The sequence below is a fragment of the Bubalus kerabau genome, chromosome 6 (assembly GCF_029407905.1).
Source record: "Bubalus kerabau isolate K-KA32 ecotype Philippines breed swamp buffalo chromosome 6, PCC_UOA_SB_1v2, whole genome shotgun sequence".
Taxonomy (NCBI): domain Eukaryota; kingdom Metazoa; phylum Chordata; class Mammalia; order Artiodactyla; family Bovidae; genus Bubalus; species Bubalus kerabau.
Window position 1 is genome coordinate 89905481 of NC_073629.1, and position 21642 is coordinate 89927122.

At 42.4% G+C, this 21642-nt stretch overlaps 1 protein-coding gene across 11 annotated transcripts in view; it reads left to right on the top strand.

The window, feature by feature from the left end:
• FYB2 (FYN binding protein 2) overlaps window positions 1–21642 on the top strand; it is a 132941-nt gene that overhangs the window by 43384 nt on the left and 67915 nt on the right. For 10 of the 11 annotated variants that reach the window (XM_055585767.1, XM_055585765.1, XM_055585769.1 and 7 more), the window contains exons 2-4: window positions 5110–5848; window positions 9822–9983; window positions 12207–12240. In XM_055585767.1, the coding sequence (XP_055441742.1) occupies window positions 5110–5848; window positions 9822–9983; window positions 12207–12240 (935 nt within the window). The remainder of the gene's footprint in view (window positions 1–5109; window positions 5849–9821; window positions 9984–12206; window positions 12241–21642) is intronic. The other variant, XM_055585772.1, reaches the window with a different exon arrangement.

The window sequence follows — 21642 nt, forward strand, 5'->3', positions numbered from 1 at the left end:
GTGTATGTATCTATAGATTTTTTTTTTGGTTTGATAGTCCCATGAGGTTTTGATATAACAGTATATGTACAAACATTGTTTTAAGTAGCTTGTCTCTTTCCCACCTAGAGAAGTCCCTTTAGCATTTGTTGTGAAGATGTTTTGGTGGTGCTGAATTCTCTTAACTTTGGCTTATCTGTAAATCTTTTGATGTCTCCATCAAATCTGAATGAGGCCCTTGCTGGCTAGCGTATTCTTGGTTGCAGATATTTCCCTTTCATCACTTGAGATATATTGTGCCACTCCCTTCTGGCCTGCAGAATTTCTGCTGAAAAATCAGCTCATAACCTCATGGGGATTCCCTTGTATGTTAGTTGTTGCTTTATCTCTTGTTGCTCTTAATAATTTTTCCTTGTCTTTAATTTTTGTCAGCTTGATTAATATGTGTCTTGGTATGTTCCTCCTTGGGTTCATCATGATGGGACCCTCTGAGCTTCCTGGGACTTGAGTGACTATTTCCTTTCCCATATTAGAGAAGTTTTTGACTGTAATCTCTTTGAATATTTTCTCAGGTCCTTTCTCTGTTTCTTCTTTTTCTGGGACCCCTAATGCAAATACTGGTGCATTTAATATTGTTCCAGAGGTCTCTGAGGCTGTCTTCATTTATTTTCTTTGTTTTTTCTTTACTTTATTCTATGGCAATGATTTCCTTTACTTTATTCTATGGCAATGATTTCCACTTCATTTATGGGGTTCTTATGGGGTTTTGTCATGTTCCTTCATTTGCAACATGTCTTATGTCAACTTTTCTGTGTGTTTAGTCTCTTTTCTACATGTTGCAGGATCACAGCACCTCTTGCTTCTGGTGTCTGCCCCCTAGTGGGTGAGGTTGCTCCAGGGGCTTATACAGGCTTCCTGGTGGGAGGGACTGATGCCTGCCCTCTAGTAGATGGAGCTGGATCCTGTCCCTCTAATGGACGGGGCTGTGTCAAGTGGTGTGTTTTGACATAGCTATTAGCTCAGTATGGCTTTAGGCAGCCTGTCTGCTGATGGGTGGAACTGTGTTCCTGTCTTGCTGGTTCTTTGGCCTGAGGCATGACAGCTTGGAACCTCTAGGTTGTTGGGTGAGGCCAGGTCTTGGTGCCAAAATGGGGACCTATGGGGGAGCTCAAGCCAATCAATATTCTCTGGGGCTTCCTCCACCAGTGTCCTTGCCCTTACAGTGAGCTACAGCCAAACCCCACCTCCCAGACCCCTAGTTAGGCCTAGCCCCAGTTCATGTAGAGGTACTGCTTTGTGCTGGTTCCCAGTGGATGCAAGACCTTGTGTGCAACCTCCAAGAGAGAAGTCTCTGTTTCTCCCAGCCCTGTGGAGCTCCTGCATGCAGGCCCTGGTGACCTTCAAAGCCAAATACTCTGAGGGTTTTTCTTTTCAATTCCTCACACTGCCTTGGAAGGCTGTTTTTTATATGGGAATGTCCCTGTGCAGTCTCTGTGTGTTTTATATTTTTTGATGTGAGGACTGTTTTTAGTACAGATGTCTACTACCCCTTTCCTCAGTGTATGCTGGCCATTACCCCCTTGATAGGAGATGTGACTGATGTGGTGACCTGAGCCTGCGATGGATACTGAGCAAAGCTCCCCACCCCCACTTTCTCTGCTTGTTACTTCCCTGTCAGGGGCAAGTCTGCTCCCTAGTTATTGGAGTAGAGGTCCCCAGACCTGTCTCTGAGCTGTGTTTCTGATCTGCAGTGTGAGAGAGGCAGAGTTGGAGCACTCCCACTGGGAGAAAAGTCACTGTGTTTTCCTCCTCCGGGGCTATTTAGCTGTGTGCATATTCTGTTGTGTCATTTTTCACCTCTTGTGCTGACTCACAAATTACACTATTGTTGAAACTGCTCTCAGCCCCACCTTAACCATGGTTATAGTGGCAATTGTTCCTGGTTTTTCTCAGGCCTTGTTTTCACCAAGCCACCAGAGCAGATCCCCCAAAGTCATCCCAGGACTGCAGTAATCATGTGCCTGGATCCTCCGTGGGAGTTAATGGAGACAGCTCAGATTCGGACCTGCTCCAGCCCCCTTGTGTATGTGCCCACAAAGCCCACAGCTGCTAAAGCTAGACCCATCTCAGATGCAGGAGCACTCATCCGTTCAGATATTCTGCAGGTGCTAGGTTTTCAAAGCCAGCAGCAGTGGTGTGAATCTATGGTTCTTGCAGCCATGACGAGAGAATCCAGCTCTTCTTCCTTTGTTGCATGACCCCAGGGGCTTAACTGTGGTTTCAGTCCCACCTCTGTGTGTGTTCCTCCCAGCAGCACCTGTACTGAGACCCCTCTAAGGCCAGTGGGGGTGGAGGCAGCAATGGGCAGGGTGTGCAAGCCCACTGGGGCCAGCAGGGCCAGAGGAGGTATTGGCAGGAGGGAAGTGGGAGCCTGCTCAGGTGGGCGCTTCTCCTAGTGCCCACCAAGGCAGGGGACAGGGGCAGGGGGCGCAGTGGGGGCCCTGCCTCTTGTGCACCACTCAGAAATGGCATTTTGCTTCTCTGGTGGCCCAGATTTCTTTCACAAACATTCCTGATTGTGGAACTCCTTATTCCTGCCCCTTCAGATCTGTCTGTTTGCAGCCAGTAGCTGTTCTCTTCCTGAGCCCACTCTCCAAACCCCACATTCCAGCACCCAACCCGTTCCACACCAGTGAATGTGACTCAGGCTGGGGCATGCAGAGCTGCAGCACAGACCGTTCATGTAGGTCTTACACTGTCCTGCCTGCCACAGACCAGTGTCTGTACTCCCTTTCCTCTCTGTCCCAGCTCTCCCCGGGGGAGGGGGAATGGGAAGCTGTTGTTTAATGAATATAGTGGTCCTGTTTTCAAGATGAGAAGAGTCCCGGACATTCACTACAGTGTGAGTGTTCTGAACATTACTGTACTATACTACACATTTAAAAATGGCTATAGTGGTAAATTTAAAGTTAAGTGTATTTTACCACAATTTAAAAAATATTAATCACTGAGGTATATACATCTGTCATGTCATGTGAGCCTTGCAATAACCCTGAACTGTTAGTAGGGTATCCCCATTTTATAGTGAGGAGCTTAAGGCTCAGAAAAGTGAAGTAAATCGTCCAAGGCACATGACTGGAATGGCAAAGCTGAGCCTCATACTTGGATCTCCTGGTTCCATGCCCGGTGCTGGCTGCTAGCATATAAGGGGAGAGGAAGGTCAATGGAATCAACTCGACTGATGGTTGAAATATAAGAAATTAACCCTTGGAAGTTTGTGAAGAAAGCTATAAATGTGTGTGTAGGGATATGTATGTGTGTGTGAGTGAGAGAGAGAGAAAGGAGGAAGAGAAGGAAGAGGAGGATGGAGGGAGGGTTGAAGAAAGAGGGAAGAGCATGCAAGCATGCTTCCAGACACCTGCTTCATACTTCCTGTTCAATATTCCTCCCTTCCTAAATCTTCAGAGGGCAGGTGTGAGTCAACTGTAAACACAGTGAGAAAAGGTCACCCAACAGTTATTCCTTCAGCAGGCAAAATCCGAAGTTACCTGCATGGAGATTGTCTGTATACCTAAAATTAAGACCCTTAAGATGATCGGGAGAAGTTGGTGGCTCTTACTTTGGAAATGGCTCCATTAGATGTCCTCCTATGCTCTATCCACCCACCACCTCCTCTGAAGACAGAAAATGCCAAAATGCATTTACAAAAGTAAATTTAGTGAGGGGGGGGTACTGGGAAGAGCACTGCACAGGCCTCGAGCCCAATCCCACCTACATAGACCACCAACTTACTGTATGATCCTGTGTGTGTCCCTTCCTTTGCTCCAAGGGTTGACCTGCTGTTACTACCACCATTTTCATTCACTGAATTTGGGTGGAATTTAAAGTAGAACACAATCTCCCAAGGACAGTCAAAAATACAAGAGCATCATCTCGTCCCTTTTAAGTAGCTTTTATTTACTATGTGCCAGGCACTGTGATGGACTCTTTACATATGGCAGCCCTCATGCTTCTACTGATTGCAAGTTATTTTTATGATGAGACTTCACTGATGATACCAAGTTTCCCAAAGTATTTGCCTAGATGATAAAGAGTGGAGTCAGAAATGGAACACGTACCTGTCAGGTTCCAAAGATTGCTCTTGTCTCCACCCTATGATGTTAAGCTCAATAGCCAGCCAACATGGAGCCAGGGAAGGAGTTAGTCTACCTGTCAGCCAAAGGGCAAATCTTGTGGAGAAGGTGGGCATTATTGTTGCAAGAAAGCAGTTGACAAGTAGATGGGGGGATACATTGGGGGAGCAGGAACACATAAGCAGGGTGGTAGAGAGTATAAAGTTTCTAGAAACTTGTCAATTATCCTTTTGGTTTCAGTTCAATTCAGTTCAGTCGCTCAGTTGTGTCCGACTCTTTGAGACCCCATGGACTGCAGCACGCCAGGCGTCCCTGTCCATCACCAACTCCCTGAGCTTACTCAAACGCATGTCCATTGAGTCGGTGATGCCATCCAACCATCTCATCCTCTGTCGTCCCCTTCTCCTCTCACCTTCAATCTCTCCCAGCATCAGGGTTAAGTGGTGGCAAAGAATCCATCTGCCAGTGCAGGAGATGCCAGAGATGTGGGTTTAATCCCTGGGTTGAGAAGACCCCCTGGAGGAGAAAATGGAAATCTACTCCAGTACTTTTGCCAGGAAAATCCCATGGGCAGAAGAGCCTGGAGGGCTACAGTCCATGAGGTCACAGAATCAGACACAACTGAGTTACTAAGCACACACACAGGTTGATCTGTGGCTGAGATCATAATTCCACAACTTTTGTTCTTAAACGCCACATGAAGGGGTTTATTTGCACAGGCAGCAGAGAGCTACCAGAAGTTTATATCAAGGGGTTTATCAGCAATTGTCAGTGCTATATATCTTATAAGCATTCTTTGTATGTTGTGAAGAAATTAGGCACACCTGCAGTGTTTCAAAGAGCATGTAGTTAGTTTCACTCTGCCTCACGTAGACAGTAGCATTACTGATACTACTTAGTAGATAAGCAATGACATTACATCAGCACCTAGAACCTCTTAGCAAGCACAGTGAAGTCAGCTAATGGTGCTGCTTGTTTCTTTTCTTTTATGTTCTAGGAAGGATTAAGAAACTTCAAGGAACTTCGAGCCAAATTTCAAAATCTTGATGCATCATCTCTTTCAGGACCTATCAAATTCCCAGCAGGTGTTTCTCAAAAGGGAGACTTTGGAAGCAGACAGTCCATGAAGACTTTGGTCAGTGGGAAACCCCCCTCATCCAGCCACATTCAGCACTCACCCAATTGTGCTGATGGTGATCCCCAGCCTCTTAAACCCCAGCAAGCGAAGGGGACTCAGAAGAGTGAGACTCAGAAATGTTCTAATTACCTGGAACCTCCAAGTTTTCCTGGTTCTGCAGGAAGGTCACAGAAGGCTTCTCCGCTGTTAGATGTGTATCAGTCAAATGGTGAGATAGCCAATAAGAAGAAAGTCATGGTGAATGATAGCTTCAGAAACAAGCTCTGGAGCTGGGAGGTTTTATCTCAGAAAAGTGAGACACCATCTGTCTTTCTCCCTGCCAGTTGTGGAAGCAGGGCCTTCCATCTAAAAGAGCAGAAAAGTATCAAGCTGACTCCAGAGGAGCCCATGGAAAATATGGAAATAAAAGAAGCCCAGTCCCTACCTTCCCACAGGCAGCTAATGGCTCAAAGAAGATTGTGTGCCATCTCTGAAGATCCCACCGTTCAACCTTCTCAATGTAGCAGGGAGAGCGGAGCAAACTCCAGTCCTGAGAGGAGCTTGACAGGGAGCATCTGTCACCCTGTCTATGACAATGAACTCACCAGCCAGACCCCAGGTGAGAAATCAAACCCCTACAGGCCTAGCGGGAGGGATCACTGTATTTCTCTAATTTAGAGCTTACTGGCATGGATGGTCTTATATGTGGCCTGGGCAGTGTTTGTCCCACACTCTAGCACAGATATTCTAAGCCCATCTGCTAGATTGTAATTTCAGGTTTGGATTAGGTGATTAATCTCCTGGAAATATATGGAGAGACAGGTGGGACAAACCCAGATTTGCATCCTTTAGCTCTGCTTCTTACAAGATGCCTGAACTGGGGCAGTCTGCTTAAGTTCACAAAGCCTGGTTTCCTTTCCTATCAATCGATCCATTGCCAGTCTTCCTTGTCTTAGTAAGTAGCACAACCACCCTCCTATTTGCTCAGGCCAAAAATCTAGGAATCATATTCTATTCCCCTTACCCACCACACCTCCCTGCCTCTTTGTTTGTAACTAATCACTGTTTGCAGCAAGTTCTTGGCTCTGTCACCAAAATAACGTTCTGAATCTCCTGACTTGCTTCCATTTCTGCCTTCTGCTCAAGTCTACACCACTATGGACCATCTCTTGCTTGGACCACTGCAAGGTCCAGCTGGTCTTGCTGCTTTCACACTCTTGCCCTCTTGTAGTTTATGCTCCTCCTCATAGGTACAGTGATGCTCTAAAGCATTAATCCAATCATATCACTCCCCTGCTCATTTCAACTTTAGCTGTCTTACTGTGGCTCACACAGTTTGCTCCTTGCCAGCATCTCGTACTCTCTCCTATCTCACCACGTTGACCTTCTTTCTATTCCTGATATACCAAGCTAGTTCCACCCCAGGGCCTTTGTACTTGCTGCTCTGTCTGTCTGGAACACTTTTCCTGTAGGGCTTTGACATCTCACTCCTTCACTTTATCAAGGTCTCTGCTTAGTACCACCTGCTGCGTGTGGATCTTGTGGATCACTCTATCTGAAATAGCCACCCACCTCCAGCAGTCTTTTTCTTACACAGCTTTGGTTTTCTCTCACTTACCCCTATGTAGTTTGTTATGTATTTGTTTACCTCGGTAAAGTATAAGTTAAGTGAGAATAAAAACTGTCTTCTTTACCATTGTATCTCCAGAACCTAAAAGAACAAGGCCAGTTTCAATGAGTTCTCAAGAAAGTATTTTTTGAATAAATGGCTGGCTGGCTGGCTGGCTGGCTCTCTTGCTTGCGATCCTGTTTGGTTTCTCTTTCCCTCAGAATAGCATCTAAACTACTTACTACTGACTTCATAGCTCTGCTTCTTTTGGTTCTTATGTCTCTGACTTACTTCCTGCTGTCTTTCCCTGGCTCACTAGCCTATAGACAACATCCTGGAATTCCTTGCTGTTTTGTGTACAGACTTCATTATGACTCAGGACCTTATGAGTTCTGATCCTCCTTCCTATATAATACTTTTCTTTGATCTTTCCTTCATTACCTTTAGGTCTAAGTTTAAATGACACTTTCCCAGATAAGCCTTCTCTAGCCAAAGATCTCTATCTAAAGGCTATTACCTCACCACCAAGAATTCACATTCTTTCATATCATCCTGTTTTGTTTCCTTTATAGAATTAATAGATTGCTGTGATTTTCTCTTTTTACTTTTTTTAAATTGAAGTATAGTTGATTTGCAATGTTGTGTTAGTTTCAGATGTACAGCAAATGATTCAGTTATATATATATATATATACACACACACACACACACATACATACATGCATACATACATACATACTTCTATTCTGTTTAAGATTCTTTTCCTGTATAGGTTAATACAAGATAGTGAGTTTAATTCCCTGTGCTTTCCAGTAGGTCCTTGTTGGTTATCTAGTTTATGTATAATAATGTGTACATGTTATCCCTAAATCCTTATTTGTCCCCCATCACTGTCCTGTTACAGTTTTCTTATCTGTTTATTTGTTTGCATGTTTATCATCAGCCTCCTCCTATTGGAATGAAAATTCTTGAGGGCAGAACTCTCTCTTTTCTTGTCCTTAACTCTAGTTCCAGCCCCTAGAACAATGCTTGGAATATAGTAAATTATTGTTGATGAAGGGATAGGAAGGAATAAAGGATGAATGGGAGCAAGGAGAGATGGGAGGAAAGAAAGGTCTAGATAACCTACCTGACAGAGCTGTTGGGAGGATCAAATGGGATAACCCATGTAAATTACTTGGCACAGTGCCTGATAAAAATTAGGAGCTCAGTTAGTAAGTAAATGATCATTCACTTTTACTGTCTTCTCTATTATCTGATAAAGACTAAAATCTCTGACTTTGCAGCTTATACTTCAAGTCTTAGAAGAAAGGAACTTTGGTCCTAACTATGTAACCCCTGCTAGTAGGGCTAGTAGGACCCCTGCTCCTTGACTGCAGAGGATAGCAGGGCTTTGAGGGGGTTGCACTGATGTTTTTGTTAAACACTAGCCAAGTTTCTTTAGTTTTACCATGTGGTCAGCCACTGTGTTATGGCAACCAAAAGTCAAGGCACTTGAATAATATAAGATTTTGTGCTGTTTTCAGTGTAGAAAGCATATGCAATATTTATATATAATGTTGGAATTTCTGTTGGTTAGCTCATCAGTGCAGAAGAATAAAATACATAAAATTGGGACTGTCCTGGAAAATTACAGGATATAGAATCCACAGGTGCCCAGGTACTACAAAGCCAGCCTTGAAACCTGTTCTAGATATTGGAGCCTTGGACATCAAGAGACCAGTTGTTACTCCTCTTCATGTCTCCCGTATTATTTGCCCATCATGAGTGCTTAAAGAATCCTTTCAGGGAATAGTCATTGTCATTGTCTATCTGTCCATTGTCATTGTGCATTTCTGGCGATGATGGTCCTGTGCTTGGCACTGAGAGGAGATCCCTAGGGCTTAGTTGCTTCCCTCTAGGAACCTACATTCAGTGGGAAGATAGACCAGCCCTTCTCATATGTCGCAGCACTGATGGAGAGGTGGTAACAATGTGCTAGGTGATACTGAACAAAGAGTGGTTAATTATGAGCTGGTTTTCTGGTAGAAATCAGCAAAGGTATCATTGGAGGAGGGTCTTAAAAAAATGAGTCAAAGTTCACCAAGGGAGGAGTAAGGAAACAGCATACCAGAACAAGAATGGCATGAACAGTTCAGTTCAGTTCAGTCGCTCAGTTGTGTCCGACTCTTCGCGACACCATGAACCACAGCACGATAGGCCTCCCTGTTCATCATCAGCTCCCAGAGTCCACCCAAACCCATGTCCATTGAGTCGGTGATGCCATCAACCATCTCATCCTCTGTCGTCCCCTTCTCCTCCTGCCCTCAATCTTTTCCAGCATCAGGGTCTTTTCAAATGAGTCAGCTCTTTGCATCAGGTGGAATGAACAAAATCTTGGATACTTGAGAGCTATTTAAGGCTTTTGAAATCAAATCTGGACTTGTAATAACCTAGAAAAGAATCAGAAAAGGATCTTATACACATATAAAAAAGGAGTAATTTTGCTGTATACCTGAAATGAACACAACTTTATACACATACACACGCACACACAAACATATGACTCACTATGCTGTACAAACACAACTTTGTAAAATAACTATACTTCAAATAAAAAAGTGAATTAAAAATAGAATAAAAAATAAAAAGAAAAAAAAGAAACTGCAAAAAATATTTATGAAATCTGAAAAACTGAGAAGCCAGGTGTGTGAGCAAAAGATGTTGGGACTGAAGGTTGGGGAAGCAGGATGGTAAAGTGTGGTAAGAAAAAAAAGTGTAGACTGATGCTGTGTGGTGTTTTAATACCAGAGGATGGAGTGAGTGGACGGCAGCTGAGGAGATTGAGCTTCATCCTGTGGGCAGCTGGGATGGTGGCCAGCTTGGGTTCACATGTTGATCAGGACACTCTGGCTACTGGGTGGAGAATAGGTGGGATGGGAGTGAGACTGAGGCCAACCATGAGATGGAAATAATGACCTATATTTTGGACTCTTTGTGCCCAGAGGAACAGCCAGATGTCAGGCATCCACAACTCCCCAATACCAAGCCACTGCCTTCCGTCGAGTCCCTGGGTCCTCCTCCCCCAAAGCCGCCAAGGCCCCCAGTCGTGACCCTCCAGGCCTTCCAGAGGCAGGCAGCTGCTCTTTCCAAGCCCAATGGGGAAGGTAAGGAAACACACACACACAGGCCCGTGCACAGCCAGCCAAGGGAGGTCATGGCTCCCATGCCCCCGTCTCTCTATCACCTCCCCCCACTGCATCAGCTCCCAGGGGACAGTGCCAGACTGCTTTTCTGTGGGGCTGGACATCCATCACTGCTTATTCTCATATAGAGGCTGTGGCAGCTTGCCCGTGAAATGACAAATCTGTGGGAATTGGCCCCTTATCGCTCCTGGGCCAGCCTGCTTCCCCTGAGAGCTTTGCGTTTGATCACTGGGAATCTGTCCAAGAGGAAGAAAAAGAAAAGTAGCTGAAGAGGGAGGCAGGGAGTCTTTGTTTTCCTACAAAGCCTGTGTTGTCAACACAACCAAGTGGAGTAGGAGAGGGGGAGGGAGTGGAGAGAGGAAACTCAGTGTGAACTTGACCTGGGATGGTGATGGGAGTCGCCGGGGCCACTGTGGGAATGGATTGGAGGGCCCCACCCTGCCCCTACTCGTCCTCCGTTCCATAGCCTGCAGCGTCCCTGATTGGCAGCCTTCTTTCTGTGCTCATGTGTTTTCCTCTGCTATGCAAGGGAGGCTTCTCACCCCCTTCCACCCCCATAGCCCAACCCCACTGACACCGTCAATGCCTTCGCTCACGTTTGCTCTAAGGAAACACGAGGCGAGCGTACACTGTGGGGCGATGTGTAGTGCTGTGCTAGCATTTTTCTTACTGTGGCCACGAGCACCAGTGGACAGTACACTGAAAAAGCTAATTCTTCATTCGTTTCTTCTTAGCTTGCTGGTTGCTCATTTGACTGCTTTGGGCAACCTCAGGGTGAAATTTCTTTAACTCAGTGGTTCTCAAACATCAGCATGCATCAGAATCAACTGGAGGACTTGTTAAAATACAGCTTTCTGGGCCCGAACCCAGAGTTCTGAGTCAGTTGGTCTGGATTTGTGCTTAGTCGCTCAGTCATGTTCGACTCGGCAACTCTTTGGACTGTAGCCTGTCAGACTCTGTCCATGGGATTTCTCTGGCAAGAATACTGGAGTGGGTTGCCATTTCCTCCTCCGGGGGATCTTCCCGACCCAGGGATCAAACCTGCATCTCCTTTGTCTCCTGCATTCCAGGTGGCTTCTTTACCCACTGAGCCATTGCGGAAGTCCGGTCTGGGTTTGGAGCATTTGAGGATTTATATTTTTAACAAGTTCTCTGGGAGACACCCTGATGTTGCTGGTCTGGGGGCCATGCTTTGAGAACCACTGCTAAAAGTCACCTTAAGTCATATCCTAAAAGGAAATTCTGTAACGAGAAATAGAGCTCTTCTAAGTGTACTTTGATAATATGGCTATCTCTATATCAAAGAGGGTGAAGTTTGATTTTTATAAACATTAAATAATTCAGGCCTCAAACCATCTCTCTGAAAGAGAAAAAAGTTGTCAGAGAATAGAGGACTAAGTTTTGGGGAATAAAATGGGCTCCCCATTTTATTAAATTTTATTAAATCCCAGCTCCCTCATCACTGGCTATTTAGGTTTGGTCGTGGGACCCACTGAGCTTCATTGTCCCTGTCTGTAAAATGGGGATGATAGTAACACTCCTCTCGTAGGATGATTGTAAGGAGAAATGAGATGAGGCCTGGGAAGACTGAACAGTGCCCAGCACAATAGTAAGCGCTCAGGGAAGGCTCTCTTACCACTACTTCAAGCATGCGTCGAGCAGCTGCACTCTTCTTTCCTGGACTCTGTGAAGAAACAAGAGATTAGTGACAGCAAGTGCTGTTAGAGCTAGTGGACACCCACAGGGCAAAGGGAAAACAAGAACATCAACCCGGGTCTCATACCATTGAGGAAACTGGGTGAAGAGTATATGGGATCCCTCTGTATTATTTCTTACTACTGCATGCAAACCTACAATTATCTCAAAGAGGAAAGTTTAATTAAAAAAAATTTTAAAGAAACAAGAAATTAAGAGATAAATCCCATAGGAGTTTCGGGGCCCAAGGAAGTCAAAGTCTAATATAAAGAGACTGCAGTCATAAATAAGCACCATAAAATGTGTGTGAATACTGCATGCAGTCCCTGGCAGTCCCTGGGTGCTGGGGTGGGGCGGGTGAGCTGCACCTCTGCATTTTCTCTGGTGGTGGGAGGGGGTCAGGTCATTGTACAAACAGTTCACTTAAACAGACTGCCACTAACATGTCTTTTTTCTTTTTTTTTTTAACCCTGCCTCTTGCTCTTGCAGAAGCTGCGAAAGAAGGCAGCCTACCTCCAGCGAGGTGAGTACCCATTTCTTAATTGTGCAGCAATGCAGCCCATCAACGAGGCTGCTTAGCCTGCCCCAAAGCAGGCAATAAGCACAGGTCATGTGTCTGTGTTTCTCAGAAGAGTTGGGGGAAGAAGACATAACAAACTGCAACCAACTGCAACTTTTGATTAAATGAGAGATTAAATAAACTGCATTTAACAACTGTGCTGATGTTAAGTTGCAAAGATGGGTCTCTGGGGTCCTTTTATTTATGGTACAGTGGGGCTCAGTAAATTGAAACATCAGCCTCCTAGTAATAAATCGGATTAGAGGCTACAGAGTGCTGTGGGCAGCTAGTAAGATCCCCTGGAGAAGGCAATGGCACCCCACTCCAGTACTCTTGCCTGGAAAATTCCATGGATGGAGGAGCCTGGTAGGCTACAGTCCATGGGGTCACAAAGAGTCAAACACGACTGAGCGACTTCACTTTCCATGGGACAAAGGCCTTTCTGGCTCTGGTATGCTCATTGTAATACTTTTGCCATGGAAGTGTCAGTCTATGTATTGCGCCCTCTCATGTGTCATGCGTTGAGCTGACTGACCACTTTATACCTAGGTTCTCACGTCCTCTTCTCAAGAAGGCTGCAAAGTTTCTGGCTCTGTTTTCATTTTATAGCTAGAGATACTTCGGCTCAGAAAATTTGCCACTTGCAGAGCCATGATTCTAACCCACGTGTTCCCAAACTATTTTTTTTTTTAAGCTGAGATATAATGGATATGTACAACTGTGTAAGTTCAAAATGCACAATGTATTGGTTCAGTATACATATTTCACAATATTGTTGCTGTGGTAGCATTAACTAACACTAGCTCACACCTTTATCACCTTACATAATTATCATTTCTTTTGAAAACAGTTAAAATTCTAGTCTCTCAGCAGGTTTAAGTTTATAATACAGCATTTTTTTTTTTTTACTATAATCCCTATATTGTGCATTGAGTTTCCAGAATTTACGTTGCAAGTTTGTACTCTTAACATCTCCAGTTTCCCCACTCCTCAGTCTCTAGTAACCACCATTCTACTTTCTGGTTTTACAAGTTCAGGTATTTTACTTTTTTAGATTCCACATATAAGTGATATCACATAGTATTTGTCTTTTCTCTGACTTATTTAGCATAATGCCCTTGAGGTTCATCCACGTTGCAAATGGCAAGATGGCCTTTTTCAAGGTTGAATAATATTCCATATATATCTATCTTTATATATATCACATTTATAATATATTACATTCACATATCTTTAACATTTGTTATCTATCACATTTACACACATATATATCTACTATATACACATATACGTTATATATATATCTCACATCTTCTGTACCCATTCTTCTGTTGAGAGACATTTCTGTTATTTCCATATCTTGGCCATTGTAATAACTGCAGTCTATATAGGAGTGCAGATATCTGTTTGAGACCCTGTTTTCATTTCCTTTGGGTATATACTGAGGAGTAGGACTTCTGGATCATATGGCACTTCAATTTTTAATTTTCTGAGGAACCACCATCCAGTATTCCATAATGGCTGTACTAATAGATATGCCCAAACTGTTTTGAGTGTATCACCTTAACTCCTTCCCAAAGATGCTCCTGTTCTCAAGAAGGTCAGTCTTAGAAGGAAAACTAAACCTAAAAATGATCATACTACCTATTCACTCATTAAATGTTTATAATAGTAGAATGTATTACATTTTATAATAGAGAAAGGTACAAGTTTCAGAGGTCACAAAAATGTGGAGAGATCACTTTTCCTTGGGAGGGTCAGGGAAGTTTTTTTTATAGAAAACATATCAGTTTGCTATTACTACAATAATACTCCATAATAACAATATAACAATAGTAAACACAGTGAGTATGGGTTCAGGTGATCTGGGCTAGGCTCAACTGCCTGGCTCATATGTTGCAGGCTATCCAGGCAATCTTGCAAATACTGAGTTAGAGTAAAACACTGGAAGGTTACATGGCATTGGGCAGGGATCCAGGAAGGGATGAAGAATACAGGCATTAATTCAATCAACCTAACAGGGAAGATGCAACATGTGAACTAAGTATTAAGGATAAACATCTGTCAGAAAACACAGGAAAAGACATCATAAGCAGAACCAAAAAGTGTGGAGTATCCTGTTTTCTTTTGGAAACTGAACTAGTTGAGTGAGAGTATAGAAAGTATAGTAAGAAATGGGAAGGAATGCATTGTTAGAGGGAGATAGGAACCAAATAACGGAGGATTCTGTACACCAAGGATTGGATGAGATGATCTGGTTCAACAAGGAACAAACTGCATGGAGCTAGATAAAATTCATGTGCTTTGGGAACCCCGTTCAATTACCCATTTGAAAGAGTTCAGTGATGACAGGGTAAGTCAGCTGCCTTCTGTGTGCATTTGCGTGAAAGAGAGGAAAAATCAGACAGCTCGGAGATGATCTGTACTATTTACTCTATGAACGTGGGCTCCAGTGTTTGAGGGGACAATGCACTTCTGCTGTGCTCTAAGTCGGTCTTGATTCCCTCCTGCCTTGAATACTGTGAGCATCTCAGTGTGATTATGAGTGCGCTGCGACAGTAGTGTTCAGCTCGATATGCATTTTCTCTGCAGCTTGGCTCTGAACTAAGCTGACTTCTTCTCTGGCATTTCAATCATCCATTTCAACATGCGGGGCAGTGGGGCAAACTTGCTGTGATAAGCAAGTATTGGGAAACTGTAGTCAGTCTCTGGAGTGACACCTTCTTGCTAAGGGATTTACAAGCACAGTTTCAGTTTGACTCTAAATAGTTTCCTTTGACTTTAAAACTTAACCTCATCTAAAATGAGACTTGCTATACCTCAGAGATGATATGAGCCATAGTGCTATGACAGTGAAAGACGAGAGATGAAGAGGGACCAGAATACTTAGGTGTGGCTTCATGGAAGTAAAAAGAACTTGAAATGTATCCTGTAATGATAGGTCAGGATTACACAGGTTTCCTTATTTGTTCCCTTTTGTGAGATTCTGTAGCTCAGGCAGTAAAGAACCTGCCTGCAATGCAGGAGACCTGGGTTCGACTCCTGGGTCAGGAAGATCCCCTGGAAAAGGGAATGGCTACCCACCCACTCCAGTGTTCTTGCCTGAAGAATTCCATGGACATAGGAGCCTGGCGGGCTATAGTCCATGGGTGGCAAAGAGTCAGACAGGATTGAGCTGCTAGCACTTTCACTTTCTAAGGTAGGTGAGGGTAGAGTATTATTCCCAGAAATGACGACATTCTTGACTTATAGTAGGTAGATGGAAGAATGGATGGCTGGACAGACCGAAGGACAGACCAGTGGATGTTCACTATAGAGCTAGAACATGATTGAAAGCAAGGTGGTAGAGAAGAGGATATAAACAGACAGAAGAAGGATGCTGATGTGGAAAAGTAAGACATGACATTGACTTCTGAAATACATTAAGTGCCATGCTAAGGGTTTTGAATTTTATCTTGTAATGCTAAGAAATTACTTTGAACAAGTAAATGCCATGATGCTGAGCATTCTTAGATACAGCTTCCATGGAAACTGCTGCTTGTTTGGGAAGAACATCTTCCATGTTCATGGTATTAATCGTCAATAAAGAGATTAGAAATAGAATATGTCAGATCTCATTATTGGAAGGGGACCTGGCAATTATCTGATGCAACAGGCCATATAGCATAATATCAACACAAATCTGAGCTTTTAATCTCAGTCTTGCCACTTCACGTTTATGTAGTCTTGGGCAAATGTCTTAACTTCTGCAAACCTCAGTTTTACTTATGTAAAATGGGATATTAATAGTTCCTAACACATGCAGTTGTGGCATGGGTTAAATAATAGTTTTAAAGTGTTTAGTGCATTACAAAGTGTCTAGAGAGTGTTGAGTAAAGTTTGCTTAGCTGTTATATAACCTCTCACCAAGGGCAGGGATTCATGTTCAGAACCTTATTCTCTTCAAAAATCCTTTGATGGGGGAACTCATTGCCTGGAGATTTCAGTGTTTTTCTTTTGGGATGGCAGATTTTATTCATTTAACACATATTTGCTGAGCATCTACCATATGCCAAGTCCTCTTATATTGAGACTACATTGAGAATACAGCAGTGTATAAAAAATGTCTTACATGTGCCCACACACACATTTGTTTGTTTATTTGAAAGTCCTTGAAGTTGGGCTGGAAAAGAAATGACTTCCTTACTCTACACTCTCAATCATCCATCCTGGATCTACTGATTGATGCAATGGATGTCATCTCTACTCCTTTCTTTAAAAAAAAAATTATCTATTTGGCCATTTTGGGTGTTAAGTTGTGGCAGATGGGATCTTCATTGCATCATGCAGATCTTTCATTTCAGTGGACGACCTCTCTAGTTTTGGCACGAGGGCTTAGTTGCTCAGAGGCATGTGGGACCTTCATTTCCTGACCAGGTTATCGAACCTGCATCCCCTGAAATAAAGAGCTTCTCTCTGTTTTAGTGTCTGAATCAGAGATTCCCTGACTCAGGACTACCCTCTGACTCTTCTTAATAGGAAAAAACCCATAGTTATAGCTAATGAGGATTAGTTATAGCTAACTATAACTATAGTTATTCTTAACCACTGAATCAGCAGGGAAGTCCCTTTATTTTTTCTTTACATGAGATTTTAAAAAAAGTATCTAAGGACTACATTCTTCCCTAATCTCAAACTCTTATTGTTTTTAACCATTATTCACATAACAGGGGTCTATGTTTTTGCTGTATCTCTGCAGATATATTTTGTAATCCTCTTTTTAGGAACTCAGTGCATTTACAATAGCCATTTTTACTTCTAAGCCCCTTTATACTGTGTATTACATATAAGCGGCATTGTGTAATGGAGCAGTACAGGCCCAGAGTCAAATTAGCAAGGGTTCAACCCTGCCTCTAATACAAGTCACTGAACATCTCTTTTTTTTGATATGCACATCTCTAAAGTGAACATAGTAATATTTACTTCATTGATTGTCACAAAGACTAAATGATATAGATTATATAAAGCTCGGGAGTATACAGAAGATGATCAATGAGTCTTAGTTTCTTCAACCCTTGCCCTCTCCCTTTCTTCTTCTCTCTAGAATATTAATATCACATTAATGAAATGACTCTTTGGAGTTTATCCTTTGTCATCACTCTTTCATGCAAACCAAGCTAGTTGGCATGCCTCTTGAATAAGCAGCTTCTATTTGTGTGTGTGAGCAAAGCAGGTTAGTCCCAGGGCAGCAATCAGCCCTGGGTCTATGTTAGTACTTAGCAGAGTTGACTGTTGGCTAATATTTTATTCATTAGCTATAACTATGGGTTTTTTCCTATTAAGAGTCAGAAGGGAGTCCTGAGTCAGGAAATCTCTGATTCAGGCACTAACAGAGAAAGAAGCTCTTTATTTCAGGAGAATAGATTCAGACGGTACAATGTTTCTCTCATGTGAGGGTCTGTGGGTAGATCTTAGGAGTCCACCATATTCTCTCCCAAACATTTAATTTTGGTTTTCATTTTGACAATAGTCTTTAAAAGATAATATAAACCTGTTTTCAATGTCTGGATGGCCTCCTTCAACCTGGTACTTTGGAACATACTTTTATGTTTGTGTTTTTGGTATTTCTACCCCACACAGAGTGGGGAATACAAGTGTCTTCTAGGGCTGAGCAGATTATGTGATCATGTCTAGGACCTATGTTATGACTAGGAAGAATAGATCCCAGGGAATGAATGCCTTTCCTAAGGCACTCAAGTAAAATAATGATAACAGAGAAATGACACGGTGGTCAAATAAGATATGGCTGTAGTTCTTACTTGAACAGTGGTAAATGCTATGAGGAAAAAAAAATATATAAGTTTTAAAGGTTACACTCCATTTACAGTTATTACAAATATTGGCTATCTTCCCTCTGTTGTGTAATATATCATTATAGACTACCTTACATCCAAGAGTTTGTCCCTCCTTCTTCCCCACCCATATACTGACCCTCCTCCTACAACTGGTAACCACTAGTTTGCTTTCTGTATCTGTGAGTTTACTTTTATAAAGAAAAAAATTAAAGCATATTAGGATAATAAAATGGGATTGGAAATGAAGCCAAGGAGGTAGAGGGCCATCAGGAAAAGCCTTCCTGAAGTAGTGACATTGGGGCTGAGACCTCAATGACGAGGACCCCATCATGGAGGGTCTAGAAGATGTTCCAAGAGAGGGACAGCCGGGATGCACTCTCAAGGGAGAACCACTCTCAGTGAGTTTCAAGAATGAAAAAGGCAAGGGCTAGAGCTAAAACACAGTGTGCTAGGGCAGTTCCAGTGGTGATTCTTAGAAGCCATGGGCTGAGTTTGGATTTTGCTCTAAATGCATGGGGAAGCCAGGTAGTGAGCTGACGTTTATTTGGGGAAGATCAATCTGGATACTTTATAAATAACATATAGTGAAGAAGCAGGTAGAAATAGGCAGATAGCCTAGGGAGCCACTGTGTCAACAATGAAACAATGACAGTATTAGAAACAGCAGTCAGTGCTGACATAGTGTCCGCTCTAAGTATGTGAATGATTTCATTTGTGACAATCTTTAAGAAGTAGATACAACTATTATAGATTTTATAAATGAGAAAACTTGAGTCACAGGCTAAATAATTTGACATGGCCACACTTCTAAGGTGAGCCCTAGTGGTTGAGAGGCAGCTGGCCATACAGAAACATTCCAGGAAGCAGGAACAGCATTTGCAAAGTCCTTGATGTAGGAGAGTGGATAGCATCCTTGTAAAACAGAGAGGAGACCAGTGTGGTTAGAGTGTAATGAGGGAGAAAGAGGGTCATAGGGAGTTTGGAGAGGTTGCTAGGGCTGAGATCATACAGGTGAGGCATTCGATGGTTTTGTTGTTACTTTTTGTTTAATTAGAAGATAGTTACTTTATGATATTGTGATGATTTTTGCCATACATCAACATGAATTAACATTGTTGTTAATTCATTTAACAACATTTTTAACAACATTTAACAACATGAATTAACATTTGTTGTTTTTAAATTAAATAGCATAAGCAAGATTGTGACAAGATCTGAGCTATCTTTTTAAAAGATCATCCTGGCTGCTGTGTGGAGAATAAACTGTTGAAGGACCAGAGAAAAATGATACTTAATTAGTGTCATAAAGAGTAAGTAAGAGCTACTGTATAGCACAGAGAACTCTACTGAATACTCTGTGGTAACCTAAATGGGAAATAAATTCAAAAAAGAGAGGATATGTGTATATGTACAGCTGATTCACTTTGCTGTACAGTAGAAACTAACACAACACTGTAAAGCAACTGTACTCCAACAAAAAAAGTAACGTAAAAAAAGGCCTGTTCACTTGTTAGTCATCATAATAAAGGAAAATTACCAAGCTGAAAAAAAAAATAAAGAATAAGTGAAAGTTTGTGGAAAGGACATTGGAGGTAAGGTTGTTACAAGCAGAGGAACCACACATGCAAAAGCACAGGGGCAAGAAACATCCTGATGTGTTGAGGATCCACAGTAACTTGACATAATTAGAATGCATAGTGGCAGTCTGTGTAGCAGGTAATAATAGTTCAGCCAGTACTGGCTGAGTAATATAATGGACTTAGATGGTTCTTAGCTTGAGACTCAATTATATACAGTCTGTTTTTGTTATTTTCTGGATTCTTGGGTGTAGTTCAGCTCCCTGTCCAAATTATAAATTCTTTGAAAGCAGGGAGAGAGTCAAATACTTCTTTCTTACCAACTACATAATTTTGAGATTTGTTTAAATTGAACAACACAGCAATACTTGAAAATAGAAAGATCGAAGGAATGTGTTATAAGGAGTTAAGAGCATAGACTTTGTGGTCAGATAGCCTTAGGTTTATATTTTGAGCTCCACACTAGCTGTGTGATCTTAGAAGAGTTATTTGATATCTCTGGGCCTCCGATTTCCTCATATGGGAAAGTGGAGAAATCAATAAATCCTGCCTTTTTTGGGTCACTGTGAAGATCAAGATATGTATCTATAATTCCACAAAGTGCCCAGCAATGTTGTAAACACTTGATAAATGGCAGCAATTTGTCGTGTGTTTGGAGTGCAGGGTTTGTTTGTAACAAGGTCTAGGGCTGCAGGCAGCGCCTGGCTTCAGGAGGTCTGTTTCCTAGGAAAGCCTGCCAGTAGCTCAGATAACCCTTCCTTTCACTTCTTAAAACAAATGCTCTCAGATATGATATCCCACCTCAAAGCAGACACCCTGAAATTTGAAATTCAGGTATTTTAAAGCTTGACCTTAATAATAAAGATGAGGGCTTGGGGTCATCTTTTATTCATGCATTGAAAGTTGCCACTAGATTATTAGAAAAATTGCTTAGTGGTTGCATTAGTAGAAGTCAGGGTGCGTTTAAAGAGTCATTCCTAAGTTCATCAGTGATTTCATTGATTCTGTTAAGTAATACTATTAAGGTTAAGTAATACTATTCTTATAAGTGATAATATCAGACACAGAAATATAGTAACTACCTTGTCACATGTTCCCCATATAATGACTGCTATATAGAAGAATTGATCTGTGAAACCATTGGATCAGCCTAACGAAATTTTGAAAAATATCATCTAAAACCCACTTTTAAGCTCCGTGACCTTCACCATCACTCTGGGCTTCATCATTTTCATTTCTCATTTTTCCTTGTTCCTGTAGTTCCAAAGAAAAGAGCAATGGAGCAGGAATTAGAAGGCCTGTTTTCTTGGCCCACAGTGGTGCTGTCTTGAGTGAGACAACTGAAGTTGTCCAAGCCTCAGTTTCCACATGTGCTACTGAGAGGATTCAAGGAGAGAACGTATATAGCATTAGCGTGAATAGAGTTTGAGGGAATGAGGCCATGTGAGTTAATGAGTGAGAAATCTTAGAGCTTCTGTACCTCCCTGTCTTCCTCACACACGATGGCCTCTCATCATGGCTTTGCTTCATAGTTGGTTTGGTCCTCTTGGGTCCTCTCTGCGGTGTGTGCCAATGACCTCCTGTAACGACTTCCATTGCTGTAGGAGCTGTTCATGCTCTGTTTGACCTCAGCTGGCACTTCTATTTTTCCGAGAAATTCTACAACAGAGTGATTGGGACCCAAGATTCTGCACTCAAATATCTAGCTTCTAATCTCTGCTCTGCTGCTTATGACTCTGTGACCTGGATTGTGCCTCAGTTTTCTCATTTGAATATGGAAAAAGTGATAGTATCTTCATAGGGAAAATTGAGAATCAAATAAATTGAGAAATATACTTGGAACAGTGCCTAGCACAAAGTAAGGGAATAAAAGTTATTAGCTATTATTATTGTTGACATGCCCTCCTTATGAATGAGATCAGTGGTTTGACACAGTAGTTTCAAAGTCAATAATA